Source organism: Orycteropus afer, unplaced genomic scaffold (genome assembly GCF_000298275.1).
Source record: "Orycteropus afer afer isolate SDZICR_OR568_19922 unplaced genomic scaffold, OryAfe1.0 scaffold00048, whole genome shotgun sequence".
Classification (NCBI taxonomy): Eukaryota; Metazoa; Chordata; class Mammalia; order Tubulidentata; family Orycteropodidae; genus Orycteropus; species Orycteropus afer.
The window spans coordinates 1,336,280-1,358,598 of record NW_006921635.1 but is presented as its reverse complement, the minus strand read 5'-3'; the positions used below and the strand labels follow the sequence as shown (position 1 = coordinate 1,358,598).

Below are 22,319 nucleotides of genomic sequence, written 5' to 3'. Positions count from 1 at the left end.
GGGCTGGCGCGGGATCGGGCAGTGTTTCGTTCTGCTGTGCATGGGGTCGCTATGAGTCGGAAACGACTCAACGGCACTTAACAACAACAACAACTGGCTGAGAAGTTAGCAAGAGGGAAAATATCATCTAGTTGAACTTGGAAATGAAAGCCCTCTAGCCTAGGGACAGGAATGACAGGGGGTATCACCTCCAGACAACAAAGATTCTGAAGGGTCTTCCAGGGATGGCTGGAGAGCGAGGATCGATTAGTGCTGCCTGCCCTGGGCACAGCAGGGGTCTGTACTGTCCACACTCCACTCTCCCCTGGAGAACGTGGCCCCCCACACTCACAGGCAGCTAGGTGAGATCGGCAGGACACAGGAAGGGGGTCTACACGAGTAGAGAGTAACCCGATTCTCACATTCCAACTGTCTCTAGTGGAGACGTTCTCTAAGGTCTGCCTAGCCTACACATTCCACGAACGTCCTGGGCCTGGCACCCAGCTGCCCCAGCCCTGGCTGTGACGAGGACAGGGGTAGCCCCAGGGCTGAATGGAACCACGGGGTCAGGCCAGACAGCCTTTTCCTTCAATGGGCCTGGGCACAAGCCTAAGGAGTGGCTCTGCACTGGAACCTGGTGCCGGGAACACCTGCTTCCTCCATGTCCACAGAGGTTACTCAAGGGCTCCAGACAGTGCAAGCCTCACGCTCAGCACGTTTCCTGCCGGCAGCAGGTACAGAAGGCATGCAGTTCTGGGCCTGGGAACAGGCCCGATGCCAGGCTTGGAACCCGACTCTCCCAGGATGGGCCCCATAACCCGTCCCAGCAGGCCCTGGCGGCTGCCAGCTCCCCGAGTGTGGCCCAGACCTGCTCAGAATCGACTCCACCAAAACCGTCTGGGCACTGATATCACTGCAACTCCCAAGCTGGCACGTCTTTGTCAGGTCCTGCCCCATCCCAGGGGTCAGGGCCTGAGCGCGGGTGGCTGGCTGGCTGGCCAGGCCCAGGGGAGGGCAACCCTCCTGCCTTCACCTGCACCCCGATACTCAGCAGATCCGCTGGCTCCGCCTCCAAGGCCACTGCCCCCTCCCCCCACCCCCGTGTGGCCACCACCACTGCCTGGAGTGGCCCTCCTGCCCCCCCAGGGCCCCCTGCTCCTGCTGTCGCCCCCTGTAGCCCTCTACAATGACCAGAGAGCTTTCTAAATGAGCAATCGTATCTCCCACGCACACGTACCCTAAGTCACTGGAGGACTCCGCTGCACTCAGACAGTGCACTCCACCGAGGCCGGCGGCCCTCTACAAACTCATCCCCCCTTTCCTCCTGACAGCCCAGCCCCAGCAGCCCCTGGGAGCTCCTCCAACACCGAGTCTGCCCCCTGCCCCGGCCTCTGCACATGCTGTCTCCACTCGCCCACAGCTGGCCGCTCATCTCCACACAGAGCTCCCCTGTACCGGCCGCTCCCCCACTCCGCCTCCTCGACTGCAGGAACTGCTCTACAACGCTCACGCTGAGCTGGGCCATCCATCGATGCGCGCCCCCGATTCGTGAAAGGATCAGCTCCCGGGGGCAGGGCCCGGCACACTCAAGGTCACAGCCCTGCTGCCTGGCACAGAGTGCGGCGGTCACTGGTGTGGGACAGGTGGCACACACTACCTGCCACAGGTGGAGGGGCCAGTGGGTCAGACAGGGAGTGGTGTGCAGGTCCCGGGCACTCGTGGAAAGAGGGGACCTTCCTCCCCAGGGCCGCTCTGCCCTTTGTCCTCAGACAGGCATGGCCCATGGCTGCAGGCCAACCTGCCTTTCTAGAGAGGACACAGGCCACTAACAAAGCTGGCCAGCTATGGTGGCCTAACCCTGGGAGGCTCGGGGTGGGAGCCACTGGTCAGAGGTGGTCTAGGCTAACCCGTGCAGGGCAACCTGACCCGTCCCCAGGGGCAGACTGGCTCACGCACGCCTCCAAACTGCCACCACCACCTGTTGCTGCATGCCAGGGTGATCTGGGAAGGGCACCTCTCAGGGACACTGGCTCAGGGTTTCCTGGGTCCAGTGGACACTGGGCAGAGAAAGGAGATCCGGGGAACAGGAAGCTAGGCCCCGCCTGTCTCCTGACCTTGAGCTTCACGTGGTGCCAATAAAATATGCCCAGGCAGCTGTGCTCACACAGCTGCCCAGGGAATCGCCCCAGTGACCGGCTCCCTGGCAAACCCAGTGACCTCAGCCTGGAACAAGGTCAAGACGACAGGCAGAGCAGGAAACTGTCCATGCCTCAGCCCTGCTTCCAGAAATTTGCACCTGGACTGAAGCACACCAACAGAGGCGGGGCCACGAACGCTTCCATGAGTGCACAAAGCTTCCGAGGATTTTGAGAGAGAGACCAATGCTGAGCGAGTGGGAGATTCCCCATGAAGACATGGCTTCTGGAAAGAAGCCCCCAGGCCTGTGGTGGCGCGTGGTGCCTCTCAGCTGTGGCTGACTCTGGCCACTTGAAGGAGGAGGAGTTTGCCACAATCCACACCACTCCCTTCTGCCTCCCACCCGCATTTTGCTCATTTCTCTGCCTCCCCGCTGCTGACCTCGAGTTTACAACAAGTGCTCGAGACACACACAAGTCCCTTCCTGCGCACCCCTTGTGCCCCGGGCCCCCAGCCACACACTCACCCTCCTTCTCGGCAGGTGGCACGGGGCTCCGGCTTTTGCCTCGAGGGCTGTTGCTGGGCTCCTGGGGGTCATCGCTCTCCGCCTGCAGGTGCTGTGGGGGTGTCGGAGTCAGAGAAGCTGGCTTTGGGGGGGCTGCGTCCTCCCGAGGGGGCTCATGAGCTTTGGTGACCTGCTGAGGGAAGTGGGGAGAAGCTGGTCAAGTCAGGGTGAGCTCCCACACACCCTGTGCCGACCAGCCTGGACTCAGAGGCCAGAAGAGTCAGTGATAAGCCTAGGCTCACATGGATTGGTACCAGGGCAGGGACTTGCAGCCGTCTTGGCCGCTGGGTGGTGGCGGGAAAGCACTGCCACCCTCTCCACCCAGCCCCCTCTGCACCCGAAATCCCTCAGGGAGCTGGCAGCCTGGCATAGCCAGGAGTCCTGGCCGATGTTCAGCCCGACTTGCTGGGGTCTTTTGGCCTAGTCGCCCCAGCTGCACTTGGAAGCCCAGCCCTGCCTCTGGGCCCTTGAACTTTCTTCAGGGGCCCTTGCAGGGCAGAGATGAGGCCTGGGGGCCCCAACCTCCTCTTGTCAAGGGGCTGTGTACAGCCAGGGGGATTCCCTGCCTCTGTACGGCTTAGGATCCAGGCACGAGGGCTCAAGAAGCTCCCGGGGGTGGCCAAGCCAGCTCCAGGACCAAGACCGCCATGCTCGTTCAGGCCCTGCCTGGCCTCTTCGCTCCCTCGGCCTCTTCTCCCCGGGATTTCTCAGGAAATGGCGAGGAGGGAGGGGAGAAGGAGGAATGGCTGCAGGTGTTCCCGCCACCCCAGCTGCACACTGGCCGCTGGACAGGAAGCTGGGGAGCTGGGCTGCTTCCTCTCTCTGCGGGGAGCCCACAGAGAGACTGGCACACTCAGCAAGGGAGGGGATAGTGGGGAAGAGCCCAGGCACTCACAGAGGAGCCTCGGGGAGGCAGCACATACGATGGGGGGACCCAGAGGGCTGGCACTTACAACAGGAGGAATGGCGGCTGCCCGCTGCTTCAGCTGTTTCAGGTCCAGTGGCTTTTGGGACGACGCGTGGGCCCTGGCATCGCCAGCAGGGGTCAGCAGGCTGGGTCTCGGGGACAGCAACCTGGGAGGGAGACAGACAAGAGTCAGCTGGCAGCAGCCACGGCTCACAGCTGGGTCTAGGGGAGGGGAGGGCCCTCCTCGGCTGCCTCTCCAACCCCAAGCCCTGGGTGGGTCCAGGAGAGCGGTTGTGAGAGAGGAGGTGGTACAGCAAGGGAGGTGGTCACAAAGCCAGCATCCACCAAGTCCCAAAAGGACGCCAATGGGCCTTGGGGTGGGGAAAGGGACGGGAGGATATGGCTCACTCCTGGAGGACACACAGGCCCCGTCAGGGCCCGGCCTCCACCCATCAGGCAAAAAAACCAAAGGCCCTGCCACTGAGTTGATTCCAACTCACAGCAACCGCACACGGCAGAGCAGAACCACCCCGTAGTGTCCGAGGCTATAAACCTTGATGGGAGCGGACTGCCTCGTCTGTCTCCCACGGAGCAGGCCGTAGATTCGAACCACTGCTCCACAGGAGAAAGAGGAGGCAGTCTAACCTCTTGGTCAGCAGCCACACGCTTTAACCGCCAAGCTACCAGCAGGCAGAGGCCAGGATCAAACGCTCCTGAGACACCCCAGGAAGGAAAGCCAGAGAAGCTGGGGCCACACCAGGCGGGGACTCGGGAGCCGCCAGAAAGCCAGAGTCCACTGGATTAGGCCTCCCAGCTGAAGGGATCTGGAGAGATGAATCCTCACCCACAGCCCGGAGGCTGCGGCTGCAGGGCGGGGAACCTGACTGCAGTGAGTCAACCCGTTTCCCGGCGATCAGAGTGGGCGCCAGCCCATGACCCAGAGGCTGCATGACCTGGAAGTCCCCTGACCCATGTACTAAAACCAAAAACTACCCACACCCACTGCCGTCAAGTCGAGTCCGACTCGTAGCGACCCCTACTGGGTTTCCAAGGCAGTAAACAGAAGTCAATTGTCCCATCTTCCTTCCATGGAGTGGCTGCTGAGTCTGCACTGCCAACCTTCCCAGTCAAATGCCTTGGGCACCAGACCACCAGAGCTCCCCACATACTTAGGAGAAGTTAAACGGGGCCCTGTGGTCCTGCTGGGATGACTCAGCCATCGATACACCCCGGCACTGAGCCAGCTCAGGACTGGCGGGAGGCATGAGGGCATCAGCCACATGACCGAAATCCACCAGGACAGCACCTGCTGCCACGGCCCTCTACTGTGTGCCGTGACCCAGATGGCTGAGGCCACAGCTGCCTGGAAGACCCGTATCCACCTTGCCAGGGGGCGCACAGGCCCATGCCGATGGCAACAAGCATCCCTCGGGCACATGGCACAACACAGTGAGCAGACTACCTCCCTGCAGCCCCTTGCTCCTCTCACTGTGGCCTGAGGCCCAGGAGGCCAGGCCCACGGTGGGCACCAGCCCCTGCTTGCACCTGTCACCTGCTCGGCTGAGCTGGGAGAGGCAGGCCGATTGAGGCTGTCCACTCAGCACCCATGGCGAGGTCACAGTGACCGCCCCCAGCCGACCAGCCCCAGCCCACTCCTCTCCCTCCCTGGACCCAGACTCTGCAGCTGCCGAGATCCAGCACAACCCCACCTGCACCCCTCCCAGTGCTGGACAGCCCCTGCCCTCCCGGGCTCCTGGACGCAGACAGACCCTGGCCTACCTGCCACCCCCTCACCAACGGCTTCAGTCTGAGTTCCAGCGTTCCCACCACCCCAGCGTTCCCACCTCCCAACATGCTGCCATCACCCAGGACCCTCTCCTCACACTGACGCGTGGTCTTCCACCTAGAGCAGCACAGTTTCAATCCTTGATGTAAAAAAGGATAGTCTCTAGATAGTAGAGCTGACAAGGGACAAGGTTGTGGTCACTTCTTGGCCACAGGCAGCTACCCAGAGGAAGCGAGTAGTTGGATCTGTGGGCTTGGGACCATAGTCGCAAGGGACATCAAGCTCAATTGGCGTAACATACTACACAGAACATTGTTCCACCTCCTACTTTGGCGAGTAGCAACTGGGATCTTAAAAGCTTGCAAGCGGCCATCTAGATGGGATGACGGGTCTCTCCTTGTCCAGAGCAAAGAACAATGAAAGAAAACCAAAGACGCATGGAAACAATTCATCCAAGCAACTGGTACACCATGCGATCTGCAGCCTGTATGACTATGAGACCAGAAGAGCTGGATGATGCCCGGGTACCACCATCAACCACTTGGAGGGGGATCTATGTAGGCGATCTGGATAGAGAGGGAGAACAATGTGGAAAAAAACTCAAAATCATTTGGGGAGGAAAAAAAAAGAGACCAGGTTTGCTAGTCCTGATGGACCCCCTGAGACTATGGCCCCTAGCTGCCCTTCGGGTCTGGAGTTGAACCCACTCCTGTGGCTTCCAGCCAAACAAAAGACTGGCATGTGAGCTGAACATTTACATTAGGTAGATACACTCCTTGGAGAGATCAGTCATGGGAGAATAGAAGGTCTGTGTATGCACAGGGAGACAGCTCAGGGGGCAGGAGAGCGTGAAGGGAAGGACACAGGGAAGAGGTAACTTTGGGGAGGAAGTGGGAGGGGAGCTGTTGCATTGTGGGAAACTGTAGTCAATGTCATGAGACAAAGTGTATGTGAGCTGCTGTGTGGAAAGTGAATTTGCTCTGTAAACTTTCACCCAAATCACAATAAGAATTTTAAGAAAAGAATATTCTTACAGCCTCCCTCTGCCCCTATTCAGGTTCTCAAAAGGCTGACCCGGCCGCTACTCCAAAGCCCAGCAAGGCCACTCCTAGGTCCACTCAAGACAGCTGAGGACATGTGTCTACACGGACACCTGTCCATCAGCAGATGGGGCAAAAGCAAACACTACACGCATGCTGCTGCCGTGGGTGCTGGTGAGTCCATTTCAGCTCAGAGTGACCGCAGGACAGAGTGGAACTGCCCCACAGTTTCCAAGGCTGTCAGTCTTCACAGAAGCAAAGCCCAAACCACACCCACTGCCTGGAGTCCATTCTGACCCACAGCGCCCCTAGAGGACAGAGTGGAACTGCCCACAGGGTCTCCAAGGCTGTCAGTCTTCACAGAAGCAAAGCCCAAACCACACCCACTGCCTGGAGTCCATTCTGACCCACAGCGCCCCTAGAGGATGGAGTGGAACTGCCCACAGGGTCTCCAAGGCTGCCATGTTTATGGGGGCAGATCATCAGGCATTTCCTCCCACGGACCTGGTAGTGGTTTTGAACTACCAACCTTCCGGTTAGCCGCTGACGGAATTAACCACCAGAGTTCTTTTAACAACATTCTTTGACCATGCAAAGGAAGGAAGCAGCGATTGGTGTTGCCTCCTGAGGGAACCCTGAAGACACCATGCTAAGGCAAGCAGCTGGACAAGCGGCCCGTCCTACATGCCTCCGTTTCTAGCAAGTGCACAGAACAGGAAACCCCCAGAGGTGAGTGGTTGCCAGGGGCTTGCTGGGGGACCCCTCCCAGGTAGAGGACCAGGCTGCAGCAGGACAAGAGTCTGCCCTCGACTCCACAAGGTCCCCGAGTCCTGAGTCCTTGGGAGAGGGGAGGAAGGTGGGGGGCTACCCCTCAGGGCTGCCAGTGCCCAGGCCCCAACAACCCCAGGGAGCATGTGTGCCCCCCTTTCTCCTCTGTCTGTGGAAGACTATGCCTTTCTTTTCCTGGGTGGGCTAGGGGCCCGCAGGGCCTGGCACAGGCACATGGCCTGGGAGGCCAGGGAAGTTAGCCAGACGGCCCCCACGCCTCCTGCACTGAGCTCGGGCTCCTGGTTCAAACCCTGCCTCTGGCCCCAGGACAGCCAACCACGCCTCAGTTTCTTCACGTATACCATGCAGACCAGAAGAGCTGGTCCCTCTCAGGGCTGTGTCGGTGGACAGGGTCACACCTGGAGCCAAGGAGGTCAGCTGAGCCTGAGACTGAGGGCCGGGGGCAGGAGGGGCTGCCAACAGCGTGCTTACGGACACAGTCGTGTCCCCCCTGCTTCCCCAGAACCAAACTCCAATGCCTCACCAGGGCTTGGGCCTCTGACAGCCTCTCCCGGCCCTCCTGCTCACACGGCCCCACCCCACGGGCTTCTCTGCTGCCCACAGAATGTCATCTCCTGTGGCCCCGGGTCCTGCGGTCATTCCTCCGCCTCGCTTTCCCTCCTGTGCCGCGTGGGAGGGCTCCGGGGGGACCCTGCGATGTCAGAGGGAGGGGCGCCTCCCTAAGTGACCGCCTACCCCTACCCCATCTTCTCGCGGAAGGAAGTGCTTTTCCTATTTGTCACGCCAGAGCGCAGGCCCCCGGCGGCCGTCTGGCCTGCTCCCCCGCAGCGCCCTGGAGACCAGAACGGTGCCTGGCACACACTGGACCTGCCCGACATTCACAGAGAGGGACAGAAGGAACAGCTGAGGGGCCCTTCAACAGCACCAGGGCCTGGTGGAAACCGACTCCAGCCCCTCGTCCGGAGCCCGTCAGGGTCCTCAAGCAGGTCAGGAGCAGCAGCCGCTTCACTGAGCACCTGCTGTACGCCTGACCCTGGTTATTAATTTAGCCGTTCTCACAACAAAGCAGCCAAGACGGGCCATCGTTTCACAGGGGAGGACACTGAGGCTGGAGCAGACGGGCCCTCTGAAGGCCCAATGCTGCCAGAGGGCAACAAACACCTCCCCCGGGGAACGGCCGGGGTGGGGTGGCAGGCCCGGGATCTTGCAACGGAAACCACTGTCTCTGGCCATGTGCCAGCAACACCCGGGCAGAGGCGCTGCCGGCCGAGGTGCTGGCAGAAAGGGCTGGGTGGGGAGCAGCGTACAGCCCTTCCCCCCAGTCTTTGGGTGCTGGTGGGGGCCAGTGCCAGACTCGGGTTGGTCCAGAGCGTGCCGTCCCCGGAGCTAGGGCTGCTGACACGACAGAGCGAGGTGGCCTGTCCCGGGAGGCCTTGGCTGCCAGCGTGTACAGTGACCTCTTCTCCTGTGTCCTCTGGCCCCCGCTGGGCCTACCATCGGGGCCCAGGGAGGGGGTGGCAGGCCGCCAGCAGGAAGAGGTCAGAAGGCTGGCCAGAGTCCAGATGCAGCCTCGTGGGTGAGGGACCACCCGGTCACGCAGGGTGTGACGGACCAGGTGTCCTGACTCCCAGCCCAGGGCTCCAGTTCCCCAGGGTGGGGGGTTGGAAGCAGGGCACTCAGACAATGGGTTGGCAGAAACCAGACCCAGCTGGGGAGAAGGAGATGCTGGGGGTAAAGGGGTACTCTGGGACCTCAGGCTCCCCTAGTACTCCAGGCAAGGCTGCGTGTATGGGTACCCAGGAGCTAGCGCGCTCCCCACTTGGGCAGACGTGTTTCCATGACACCATCCCTGCCGCCAGCAGAAGCCTGCCCGCCCTGACCCCATTACCCAGGAGTAAGCAGAGCACATCGGCCGGCCTGGCCACCAGCCATCCCTGGCGGTCAAACGTGCCATGAACACTGTTTTCCGAGCTGAGCCTGTCATCAGAGAGCTCAGAGCCCAGCCCCGTGCCCCCAGGAGCCCGCCGGCTGGGCCTTCACACATCACAGGGTCCCCCAGGCCATCTGTGCTCGTACACAAACAGGGTGCGGCTCCCAGCAGGGGGACAGGGAGCCCTAGACACAGAGGCTGGCCCAGAAGGATCTGAATGACTCTGATTTTTATGTGGAATGTTCTAGAAGCCACCGTTTTAAGAGTCCCGAAGGTGAATCACAGGGCAAAACCGTAGGATGTGAAGGTCATATTTTCCTCCCTCTCACTCTGCCCTGAACTTTTCCGAGACGCAGAGGACAAAACAAACCACACTGTTTTCAATCAAAATACAAGAGACACGCCTGCCTCGCCAGCAAACAATTCTGAACTGTCCAGATGGGGCCACTGCTTTGATTGGGGCCAGGGGCCCCAGTGGACGTCAGTGCCCAAATGGTTAAAATCCCAGGCCCGGCCCCCCGCCAAGAGCAGAGACAGGTTCCAGAGAAAGGAACCCACCAGTGTGAGCAGTGCTCAAGCAAGACGGCAAAGGAGGCTCCCAGTCACTGTGACCTGGGGGACAGGGCAGGGCCCTTGGTGCCCAAGAAAGGGGCTGGCGCACCTCCGCACACCCCAATCCCAAGCAGCCGCCTCCCTGCTGCCCTCGGCCCCATTCAAGCACTCTGCTTGGCGATTACACACTGTGCTTCTCTCGGGCAGAGAGTTCGAGTCCTTCCTATTGCACCAAGAGCAAAACGCAGCCACCCCACGGCGGCCCTGTGGGCGCCCGACACCTGGTCCTGGCCGCATGCCCTCCTCACTCCAACCACCTTGCCTCCCACCTGCCTCCCCACCAGTTCTTGAATCACACTGCACTCACCCCCACCCGGGGCCTTGGCAGTGCTGCTCCTGCCGCCTGGCACACGCTCCTTCTGGATCTCACCGTAGCTGCCTCCTAGCCAGGTCTCCGCCCCTCCCCAGGACAGCTGGACCCTGCAGCCCCGAGGGCAGGTGGGCTGCCTGCTCCCGTCTACCTGGGCAGTGACGCCAGAAGCCGCTCGCCGTGGGCCCGCTCACCTGTTCTTGTCGCTGCCCTCGGCCTCGTCCACCTCGTCCGCGCTGCACGTAGCGCTGGAGTCGCTGTCCTGGGGCGCGCCCGCGCACTTGGCCACAGCGGGCTTGCCGCTGGGGCCACAGCCTGCGCCGCCGCTCTCCCTCTTCTCGGTCTTCGCGGAGCCCTCGGGCGTGGCCTCGGCACCCCCCTCTGTGCCCCTGGCCCTGTCGGGGGCATCCTCCTCCACCTCCTCCTTGCACTCGACCTTGCATTTGACTGGCGCCTCGGCAGGCGCCTCCCCGGAGTCCTCTGTCTTCGCCACGTCCACCACCAGCTCCTCCGCCACAGCGGGCTTCCGCTCCTCCTCCTCGTCGGCCAGGGTGGCGGTGGCCTCGTCCTTCTCCTCCTTGGGAGCAGCAGGGGCGGCAGGCGACGGGGGTGCCAGTGGGGGTGTGGGCGGGCCGGCGGTCTCAGGGGCCGGGGTGGGCTCGGTGGGGGCCGGGGCACCCTCTGGCGGTGGGGTAGGCGGCCCAGAGGGCGGGCCGTCAGCACCCGGGGTGGGTGTGGGCTTGGGTCCATTCTGTCCAGTGTCCTTGGCGGCCTCAGTGCGGGGTGACGGGATGCTGTCCGTGTCGGAGCTGTTGTTGACGGCAACTGTGGAGACCAGAGCAGGGGTGAGGAATGGGCTGGGGGCCGGCACAGCCCTGGGCGGACTCCACCACCTGACACTAACACAGCCCAGGGGCTTTGACACACCTGGGAGCCCCACTCGGCACCCCATCCCAAGAGGGGCCATCCTTAGCCGAATTCGTTCTCCCCACCAGACCCAGGAGCCTAGCTGTCTCATGCCTCCCAACCCTGATGCCTGGCATCCACCTCTCCACCCACACAGAGCCAGAGGAGTGGGGGCTGCAGGGGTCTGCATGCTCCCACCTGAGCCTCTGGCCCCCCACTGGCTGCAAGATCTCCAGAAACAGGTGGCCTCGCGGCCTTGGTTTCCCTGTCTGTACGACAGGAGCACGACTCTGCCTCCCTTGCAGGGACAATCAAGCCAGTGAGCAGGACAGTGCGGGATGAGAGATGAAGGCCTGTGATCATGTCATCGCAACTGGGCAGCAAGGACGTGACTTGGGCTGGTGAGCAGGGAGGCAGCCCCGGGACACGGCACAGCCATGCCCGTGGGAGGCCGTTCTAGCTGTCCTCACAGCCAGGCGTCTGTTACCCAGTCAAGCAGCAGTCTGGGTGCTGCCGTGGGGGGCTCTGCAGGTGTGATCCCACCCACAGCTGAGGACAGCTCTACTGTCCTACAGGGGTGCTCAATCAGTATCAGCCTGGCAGCAGCGGGCGGGCCTGGTTTGGAGTTCCACTGTAACTACACGGTCAAGGATCTCTTGTTTACAACTATAAATAAATTTACGCATTTTCACGGAAAGAAAACCAAAGTGATTATCAATTATTAAGCGTCAACAAGAGGACAGAATTATGGATGATTAACACATCTTCTCCAGTTTCTCTGTATCTTCTAAGTGAGGTAACAAAGATGTAATGACTCTCTTAAAAGAAACCACGTCATCAGCTGACTCTAAGTGACGGCATTCACCCTCCACGACGCGGGCGGGCCTTACCTAATCAGCTGAAGGCCTTCAGAGGAGAAGGGAGTTATGTGGAGATGGGACTCTGGCTCTGGCTCACACAGACTGCCCGCCCGACTCCAGCCTGGTGGCCTGCCCTATGGAAGTCACGCTTGCCAGCCCTCTAGAGTTGCACGCATCAACTCCGTAAAATGAATCTCTGTTGGTCCTGCTTCTCTGCAGAACTCTGGCCCCTGCATCCTCCTCCTGCCACAGAGCCTGGCACACGGCAGGTGCAGTTAAGTGCTAAGTGAACCAGTGTGTGCAGAGCTGGACAGAGAGGGGCCCTGGGCCCAGCCCTGCCTCCTAAGCCTTAGAAGCCACCCCGTGACCTGTTTGGGTCTCAGCCCCCCACGTTCCCCTGAAATGAGGACATTAAACCCTCCCCCTTGCTATTGAGACCAAGCACACAACAGTCCCAGTGAACGCAGCAGGGAACGTCCACAAAACCGCAGGGCTGGGAGCAAGGCAGGGAACAGCATGGGGACAGACAGTGACTGAAGCAGGGGACAGAGGCAGTAGTGGCAGCAGCACAAGCAGGGGCAGAGAGGCGGGACAGGCGGCCTTGAGACGTCCCTCCCCAGCCCGGCCCACCTGGCTCCCCCAGGCCAGCAGCCACGTCCGTACCTGCGGCGCTGCAATCCCCTCTGGGCACCTCACTCCCAGAGGCATGTGAGGCTGGAAGGAAGTTAGAGAAGAGTTAGAAGCCAGCTGGGGGTGGGCAGCAGGGTTGGGTGGGAGAAGGCGCAGCCGGCAGGGGGCCTGGGGTCTGCAGGCAGCAGGGGGTCCCACAGCCAGCTCCTGGGGACAGGCACGGCTGCTTCCTACAGCACCCCAGGTGTTTGCTGGCAGGCAGCTAACGGGGCTTGGCCAAGGTCAGCCCATCCTGGGACTATTTAGGGGTGGGGTGGGGACGAAGTCTCAGCCACTCCTGGTGACTGTGACCAAGGCAGTGGCCTTCTCTGCTTCCAGCCTCCTAGGACCCCCTTGGGGGAGGTGCTGACCTCAAGGGTGGGTAAGAATGGAGGAGAAGGCCCTTGGGGCAGCCACCTCTGTAACCTCAGACGCAGAGCCCAGCCGGCAGGGGCCACCGTGGCCCCGGACAGCGGCTCCCCTCAGCTTTCACTGTCCGACGGCCCCACCCTTCCAGGTGAGCAGGGGCCACCCCTTCCAGAAATCACCCAGAGTGGTTCAGCTCCTTGGGCATGATCACCTCGTCCCTGCACGACCCCGTGTATGGACGAGGACTCTGTGGCACAGACAGGCTGAGAGACACCCCAGCAGCACTACAGAGGTCACGGGGCAGAGCGCGACCCAGCCCCCGCTCCTAACCGCGGGGCGTCCCCGCCAGGTGACAGGGCAGCGCGGTTGCTTCCTCTCACCTCATGAGACCACAGCAGGGAAGTCAGTGCTTCACCTCTGAACCCCAGCTTCTCCACCCACAGAGGGGCGGCCGGGCAGCCCTCAGTGCTCAGCACACGTGGCTCAGGGGCTCAACCTCCCCTAGCACCACAAGTGTCCGGAGGGCACCTCATTCCGCACCCACGGACTGGGCAGAGACTGCATTTCTGAGAAGCCGCGGGGGCGCTGCCGCTGCGGGTGGGGACGCACACCCTAAGAGGCGCTGCCCCAGAGGACGGGAAGGGGCTCTGCGCTGCACCTGGCAGAGTAGGTACTTTAAAGAGCACAGCCTTGCTCCCCCGGCTGCCTGAGGAGCACAGGGGCAGAGAGAGTCCCAGAGCCGGTGGCTGGGGTCGGGGGCCTGGCGCCCACGCACTCGCTGTCTAACCCTGGGCAACCCTCTGAACCTCGGTTTCCTCATCTGTCAAACGGGTACAGGCAACAGCAGCTACCCCACAGGACTGCTGTGAAGGGAAAGCAATGGACTGCAGCCCACTGCCACCACTGGGGCTCCCGGGCTCTGCCCAGCCCAGGGGGCCCCTCCTCCCCCGTACGGTTCATCATCCCACCCCATGGCCAGGTCCCCTGGAAGCCTCCCTCTTGGGCCTCGGCCCCCCTCCCGACAGCTATGCCAACCTCCCCTCATCCAGGCAGCCTTCCCAGAATTCCTGGAGACTCTGAACATGCTGTCTAACCTTCGCCTGGGTGGTGGAGCCCCTACAGCCGGCACCCCAAGGACACGGGGGTGCAGAGAAAGGCAGGCTCTCCTGCAGCTGGGAAATGAACCCAGAGCGACCATTTTTCCTGAGTCCACCACTCACGCACCACTGAGCTCCAGGGAAGACTTTCTCCACCAGCGTCCTTATCCCCGCACTGTTGCTGGGCGCGGGCACCGGGAGGTGCCTGCAGGGCTTTCCTCGAGCTGCTCAGGGACGCGTGAAGGACCCCAGGGACTCCCAGGAGCTGCAGCCCCTGCCACGCCAGCCCTGCCCCGGCCCCGAGGGTACGTAGGAGCTCCCGAGTGATGGCGCTCACTACCACACAGGTCTCCTACCGGGCAGCCCTGCCCCGGCCCCGAGGGTATGTAGGCTGCCCCAGCCCCGAGGGTACACATAGGAGCTCCCGAGTGATGGCGCTCACTACCACACAGGTCTCCTGCTGGCAGCATCCACTCATGTTTTGATACTGAGCCAAGACTGGCTTCTTTCCGTTTAACTCTGCTGCATCTGCCCACACAGACAGCTGGACAGGTATTTAAAGAGGGGAGTGGGTCTCTGCTCCCTGCATCTTTGCTGTCCCTGGCTACAAATCCCGGGACCACAATGGCGCGACCAGAGGGACCTGCAGTCCCGATCGTCCCGGATGCTGGCCAGGCCTCTGGCTGACCTGAGCAGGAGAACCCACAGCCGGCAAGGAAGCAGGGCTGAGCACGCCACAGCTGTCTCAATGTGACGCAACAACAACCCCGTGGCCCGAGACCCCACTTTGCACCCAGGAAGGGGGCTCCAGGCTAGCAGACCTTGCGCTTGTTCGTAGGCAGGCCTGCCTTTCAGGAGCACCTCCTTCTCCATGCTGGCAGAACCCGGGGAGTCCCACACACTGACACAGGCTGACAGGAGCAGCAGGAAGACGCCACACACGGGGCGGGAGGAAGCAGGGTTCCCTTCACTGAGAGTGTGAGGCTCAGCGGGGGTCACCCTGGCCGAGGAGTTGGAAGAAGGAAGGGCAGAGAGTCAGCTACGCGGGGTTGGGGTGTTCCAGGCATCACGCAATGGGGCAGGTGCAGAGCCAGCTTGTCTTTGAGAGGTAGAACCACAGGGGCCTACCCAGTGGTCGGGAGGGCAGGGTCTGGCCTGGGCAAGCTGGGCTAGACTGTCGGGTCTACAGACACTTATTACGTGGTGGTGTCTCGAGTTGTACAGGGGGCTGGCCCCACGATTAACGTGGTGACAATCTCGTACGGGCAGCTCCTTGTCTCACGGCTCGCACCTTTGCTCCTGGAGGTGGGCTGCTGGTGTGACATGGACTCCACTCTGCTCCTGCTCTGAGCACACCCAGGGCGGAGGGCTCCAGCTGAGACGGGCGCAGGTACCTGAACCCAGGGACACCTGAAGTCCTGAGCCTCAGTCCCGCCACGTTTAAAATGGAGACAGTAAATGGGGGGCATGTAACTTACAGCCCAAACTGGGGCACGCAGGGGTAAACGGAGAAACCCCAAACCAGCACGTGATTCAGGGCCAGGCAGCAAACGGCAGACTAGTTCTACCTACACCGGTCGACTCAGCATAGTTCCAGTCAGAAGATGGCTTGAAAATAGTTTTCTAAAACGTGGCACTGGGTCAGAGGCCAGGGCTGAACTCCCAGTGGGGCCAGGAGGATGGAATGGGGTTTAGACACATGCCTGGTGCCCAGAACCTCCTGAGACTGTTGCCGACCTGTCGTTATGGGGAGCTGCTGGCCCCTGTCCAAGGCCCCAGGAGCCTCAGAGGAGGGATGCTGCTGAGTGAGCTCCCGGCCCGGCCCGCCCCGCCCCTCCCTCTCCCCGGTCCTCACCTTCGGTCTCCTCCGCCATCTCCTCCTCGTTGCCGCTCCCGCCCGACACCTCCATCTCCTCGTCCTCCACCACGGGCGGGAAGGTGGCCTCCTCGCTGGCTGTGGGAGCCTTCTTCTTCTTCCGCCGGGCGTTCCGCTCCTTCTCCTAGGGCACAGGGCAGCGGCGGGTCAGTGCCCGGGCTCTCAGCCCAGGGACGCCCTGCGTGCGAGGCCTCACCACAGCTGCAAAGGGCAGTGATCACAGCCACGTGACCACGAGGGCGGCCGTCCCCCTGGCGCCCTCTGCCGCGGCCAGACACACCGGGGCTATTTTTACCAAGGTCTTTATTCTTCCAGAGTGTCCCAAATACGGCCTGACATTCTAACAGGGCAGGTGGGAACCTGCCGCCCCTGCAGGCCCCTCCCGGTGGTGGCTCTCCTACGGAGCATGTCCCCACAGCCCAGGGGACACCCCGCTGGGCTTGACCAGTGTGTGAGGAGTGATCACATCTAGGCAGGCAGTGTGGGAAGGTCGCAGTCTCTACGTGTCTTCACGGCGCACGTCTCTGCCCCAGGCCCTGAGCCAAAGCTTCCTGCCCTCAGAGGTCTTCCAGTTGGGAGACTGGCCACAAACACATCACACAAGGAAGGGCGAGGAGAGGAGACCAGGCTGTGAAGGAGACGGAGGAGGGAAGGGCCACAGCGGGCAGGGGCAGTGCACCTGCAGGCGGGAGGGTCAAGGACGGTGGTCCTACGTCCTAGGTGGGCTCGGCCTGGCCCGGTGCTGGACGAGGTGCTCCAGGTGCCAGGGTGGCAAAGCTGGCGAGGTGCCGGAAGGGAACAGGAGCTTTCCCTCCCCACCACTCCACCCTGCTCACCCGGCAGGCCGTCGGGCACTCAGCTGCCACTGGCCCAGGTGCCAAAGCATCCGTGCATCCGCTTGGCTGGGCTGCTAACCCAGCGGGCAGGAAAGACGTCTCTGGGTGCCCTTTGCCCCTGTGACTGACTGGCAGGATCACTGGCAAGGCAGCATTCGTGGGCCCGAACACAGAGTTGGTGAAAAGAGTTGGGGTGAGTTGGCTGCAGGTGTGGAGGTGATCAGGGTTCCTGAGAGGGCGCCCCCAAATACAGCAGGCGCAACAGGCAGTGGCACCTCTCCATGACCTCTCAGGGCCCAGAAAAACTCCCCCACAGCACGGCACGGCACAGCCCACCTCTGGGGCCTGCTCACTGGTGCCTCACTATGGCCAGGCTGACTAAAGGCCTGGGGTGGCGGTGGTGGTGCTCCAAACACACCATGCCCTGGGACAGTGCAGCCCAGGGCGGGGTCCATTCCTGAGCAAAGGGGGTTGCTCGGAGTGCAGTACTCAGAACACCCAGAGGAAGACAAAGATCCCTGACGCTGCGGGTCACGGTTTCCGTCCCCAGCCACTCCACTCCCGGGCCGGCCAGCCCACACTCCCCAGGGCCTGGTCCAGCCCTGCCCCAAACCCAGAGCTTCCTCGGGGAGGCCCCAGGCTTGAGCCCACAGAGGTGCAAGAAAGTGGTGTGGCGTGTGGCTTCTGTGGGTGCGGCCAAGGGTTCCCCCTTCTTCCTCAATCTATTTTTGGTGGACAGGGACTGAGAGCACTGGGAGCTGAGTGAGCGCACTCCTGGGTGGGCCAGGGAGGGACTGCAGGGGACCCTCACAGCCACACAGGCAACAGGATGCTCTGTGGGCTCAGAGTGCCACAGGCTTGAGACAGAGGGTCCTTCTGGAGACGAGAGGCCCTTGGGGGAGCCTCCAAGACCCCCAGCGAGCCCCGCGGACAGGAAGGTCAACACCCGGAACGGTGCCTTCCTTCTGAGACTGGGACTTAGTCTGCGTCTGGGATTCACACCAAACACTCCCACTGCCTCCGTTTCAGTTCACAACAGGGGACGTCACAAGACCAGGAACCAAGGCAGGCCCCAAGCACCCACCACGTGCCAGCACAAAACCCGGTGGCACGTGGTTAAGTGCGAAAGGCTGACGGCTCGAAAACACCAGGAAGAAAGACGGGCAGTCCGCTTCCCTGAACACCTATGGGCATTTCTGCTCTGGCCCACAGTGTCACTGTGAGTTGGAACCCACTCACTGGCAACCAGCTTTTTGGTTTGGTGGAGCAGTGGTTAAGAGCTCAGTGGTTCACTGGCTCCTCAGGAGAGAGGGCCTGGCAACCTCCTCCCGTGGAGATGACAGCCCAGGAAACCCTTGGGGCAGTTCCACTCTGTCTTGTTGGGTCGCATGAGCTAGAATTGACTTGGCAGCCCCTAAGAACAACACGTGCCAGTGTGGCCCAGGGATTAAGTCACTGGATTCACACAGCTGCTCTGCAAACCAGGACGTGACACCCCTGCTTCTCCAAACTCTCCAGGGGTTTCCCAACATCCCTGGAATAAAGCCCAGCTCCTCACCCCATCCCCATGGCCTCATCTCTGACACTCACTCCTGTACACTGGCCTCCTTGTGCAAACATGCTGGACACCTTTCCCCAGATATCTGCTCAAAGGTCACCTCCTCACAGAAGCCTTCCTTGATTACCCACTGCTGTCAAATGGATTCAGACCCATAGCAACCGAGAGGACAGAGTAGAACTGCCTGCAGGGTTTCCGAAGGTATACTCTCCACAGAAACAGATTGCCAGGTCTTTTGCAGCTGGTGGGTCTGAACCACTGTCCTTTCAGTTGACAACCGAGCACAACCAGGGCTTAACCACAAGCAGGGTTCCTTTCTTCCTTGATTATCTCATCTACATCAGCCAGCCCCTGGCCCTACCCCCACCCCCCATTAATCACTTCTTGACTATTACACCATCATCTAAAATGAGGTATGGGTTGTCTGGTGCCCTAAAGGTTAGCGTCCTGTCCTAACAGCAGGGACTTCTGTCTGTGTGGAGCTGGATCCCTAGCGCTCCTCACAGGGCCTGACATGGAGTTAAGCACTCCACTACCACTGCCTTGGAAGAATGAACCTGACAGAAAAGGACATAGCTCAGAGAGGCAAAGTCACTTGCCTAGGGCCACACAGCTCATGAAGTGCAGATCTGAATTTGGGGCAGGTTCAGAACCTTCTATGCCTGGATCATCTCTCTGAGCAGACCTATGTGGCCTTGGATAGAAGAGACAGTGAGTCAGACAAGGCCGCGTGGGTCCCAGGCAGAGACTGGGAAACAAGGAAGCTGAGCCCAGGGGCTGGACTTACAGTGGAGAGAAGCGGGTGACCTTCGGCCACACAGGGGGAGGACACCTTGGAGAAGGCACTGACGCATTACGTAACACCTGGCACCTGGGACTGAACACACGCCACCCGCCCGCCTCCTGCTGATGTCGGGCTGGGCTCAGGGGAGGCAGGAGGGGTGCTGCTGGGCCCTGGCTTCCCCACTTCTTCTAGTGCTGGCCAAGGGTGACGTGCCTCCCTGTGCTCCAGACGGCCAGGGGATCCAGGGAGGGCGGGAGGCAGAGGCCACCCCGCCCAGCAGCATCCTGGGAACCTGCCTGACTGCTCCAGTGACCCAGGCCTGCTTCAAGAGCGACCACAACAGAGACCTGCTGCGTGAACAGTGGGGGTGGTGCCAGCAGCTTCCGACTATGGGCTGGGGTCACATGTCGTCCTCCAAATGTAAACTCACTTGTTCCTCACAACGCCCCATTTTACAGAAAAAAAGCTGAGGCCCGGAGCTGCACCGCCACGTGCCACAGCACCAGTGAGTGAAGGGCACAGCTGGGGTCCTAGAGCCCCGCCCTACATCATCCCAGCAGACTGTCTCCGTGAATGAATCAGTCAGTCATTTATTGGCCCATCGGTCCAGGGACAGAAATACTCAGGCCCACAGACCCAGGGGAGCGCGCCTCCCTGGCCACTGGTCTGGGGCTGCCACGGGGACACTGCTGTCACCAGCACCATGACTCTCCCTCCTGGAGCCTCAGGGTGGCAGCACTGTTCTACGTGCCTGCCCCACAGCAGCCCTGATACCATCCCCATCTTACAGTGGAGAAAACCAAGTCACAGAGAGGACACGTCACTTCCTCAAGGCCACACAGCTAGGAGGCCGCAGAGCCTAGACTTGAACGCAGGTCTCCCAGGCCCAGCTTCCTGCTCTAAACTCCTAAAATGGCATGGCTGCTACCTCAGGTCATTCAAGTGGGTGCCTCCAATCCCCGAGGGGTGGGTGGCTGCCAAATGACACCAAGAACAGGACCCGTTTACGGCAGCTGTGGTAACGGTAGCCGAAGCAGTGTGACGGAGACAGACACCGTGGTGAGGGGGGCACAGCACCGGGCAGTATTTGGCTCTGTTGCACACGAGGTCCTCCTATGAGTCAGAACTGACTTGAGAGCAGCTAACAGCAACACGCAGTTGCTGTGGTAGTAGTTGTAGTGATGGTAGTAGCAACAGGCGGAGCAGTAGAGGCGGAATGAGCAGCAGGAGCAGGAACAGGTAAAGCAGGAAAAGTAAGCAGCAGGAATAAGATGTAACAGCCACAACAGATACACAGTAGCTGCCGTGAAAGTTGTCAGAACTGCAGATCGAGTAGTAGACGTAGTGGGGGAGACAGAATGAGGAGGAGGAGTTACAGATTTAGCAACAGCAGTAATAGCAGCAAAATACTCCGCAGCGGCGGCGGCAGACGCAGCAGCAGTAGCTGCTGTGATAGCTGTTGTGGTAACAGGAGTAGAGACAGTAGTAACAGTAGGACAGTCAGGACGAGCAGCAGATGCAGACACAGCGACAGACACAGTAATGACGGGTAGAGCGACAGGAGCGAGACAGAGCAGAGGAACGCATGGAGTCACGGAGCAGTGCTAACAGGCAGAGTAAGAGTATACATGGAGTAACAGCAGCGGTACCAACAGATGGAGCAGAAAGAATAAATACATGGAGTAACAGCAGCAGTACTAACAGGCAGAGTAATAGTAGTACGTGGAGTAATAGCAGCGGTACTAACAGATGGAGCAGGAGGAACAGATGGAGTAATAGCACTGGTAGTAACAGATGAGAAAGTAGTAACATGTAATAAGGAGTAACAGTAGCGGTAATAACAGAGCAGCAGGAATAGATGGAGTAACGGTGGCAGTAACAGAGCAGCAGGAACGGATGGAGTAACAGCAGCAGTACTAACAGACGGAACAGGAGGAATAGATGGAGTAATAGCAGTGGTAGTAACAGACAGAGTAGTAACAGATGGCCTATCAGTGGCGATAACAACAGATGGAACAGGAGGAACAGATGTAGTAATGGTAGCAGTACTAACAGAGTTATAGTAGTAGATAGAGTGACAGCAGTGGTACTAACAGATGGAGCAGGAGAAAGAGATGGAGTAATAGCAGTGGTAGTAACAAACAGAGTAGTAACAGATGGCCTATCAGTGGTGGTAACAACAGATGGAACAGGAGGAACAGATATAGCAATGGTAGCAGTACTAACAGATAGAGTAAGATTAGTAGATGGAGTAAAAGCAGCAGTACTAACAGACGGAGCAGGGAGAAATAGATGGAGTAATAGCAGTAGTAACAGACAGAGAGTAACAGATGGCCTATCGGTGGCAGTAACAACAGATGAAACAGGAGGAACAGATATAGTAACAGCAGCAGTACTAACAGAATAATAGTAGTAGTTGGAGTAACAGCAGTGGTACCAACAGATGGAGCAGGAGGAACAGATGGAGTAATAGTAGTATTGACAGACTAGTGGTAGTGCTACTAGTGGTAGTAGTAACAGATGGCATGATGGTAGCGGTACTAAGAGACAGAGCAGGAGGAACAGATGGAGTAATGGTAGAGTACTAACAGGTAGAGTAATAGTAGATGGAGTGATGGCAGCTGTACTAACAGTAATAGTAGTACATGGAGTAACAGCAGCAGTACTAACAGAGCAGGAGAACAGATGAGTAACAGTAGTGGTATTAACAGATCGAACAGTAGTAACACGTGGAAAAAGGAGCAACAGCGGTGGTAGTAACAGAGCAGGAGGAATACATGAAGTAATGGTAGTGGTAACAACAGAGAGAGCAGCAGGAACAGATGGAATAACAGCAGCAGTACTAACAGATAAAGTAATAGTAGTAGATGGAGTAACAGCAGCAGTACTAACAGACAGAGCAGGGGGAATAGATGGAGTAAAGCAGTGGTACTAACAGATGGAGTAGTAACAGACAGAATAAGAAGTAACCGTGGTGGTAATAACAGACAGAGCAGGAGGAATAGATGGAGTAACAGTAGTGGTAACAACAGATGAAGCAGCAGGAACAGATGGAGTGATGGTAGCAGTACTAACAGACAGAGTAATAGTAGTAGATGGAGTAATAGCATCTGTTCTAACAGAATAGTAACAGATGGAATAAGGAGTAACAGTGGTGGTAATAACAGACGGAGCAGGAGAACAGATCAAAGAACGGTAGTGGTAACAACAGATGGAACAGGAGGAATGGAGTAACAGCAGCAGTACTAACAGACGGAGCAGGAGGAATAGATGGAGTAATAGCAGTGGTACTAACAGACGGAGTAGTAAC

The 22,319-nt window shown here is 59.8% G+C and overlaps 1 protein-coding gene across 1 annotated transcript in view; it reads right to left on the bottom strand.

The window, feature by feature from the left end:
- The window catches only part of NCOR2 (nuclear receptor corepressor 2), a 138,265-nt gene that overhangs the window by 32,449 nt on the left and 83,497 nt on the right, over window positions 1-22,319 (bottom strand). Inside the window, exons 18-22 of the mRNA XM_007938111.1 lie at window positions 15,811-15,955; window positions 12,484-12,534; window positions 10,249-10,879; window positions 3,634-3,754; window positions 2,642-2,813 (exon numbers count right to left, since the gene is read on the bottom strand). Coding sequence (XP_007936302.1) covers window positions 2,642-2,813; window positions 3,634-3,754; window positions 10,249-10,879; window positions 12,484-12,534; window positions 15,811-15,955 — 1,120 coding nt within the window. The remainder of the gene's footprint in view (window positions 1-2,641; window positions 2,814-3,633; window positions 3,755-10,248; window positions 10,880-12,483; window positions 12,535-15,810; window positions 15,956-22,319) is intronic.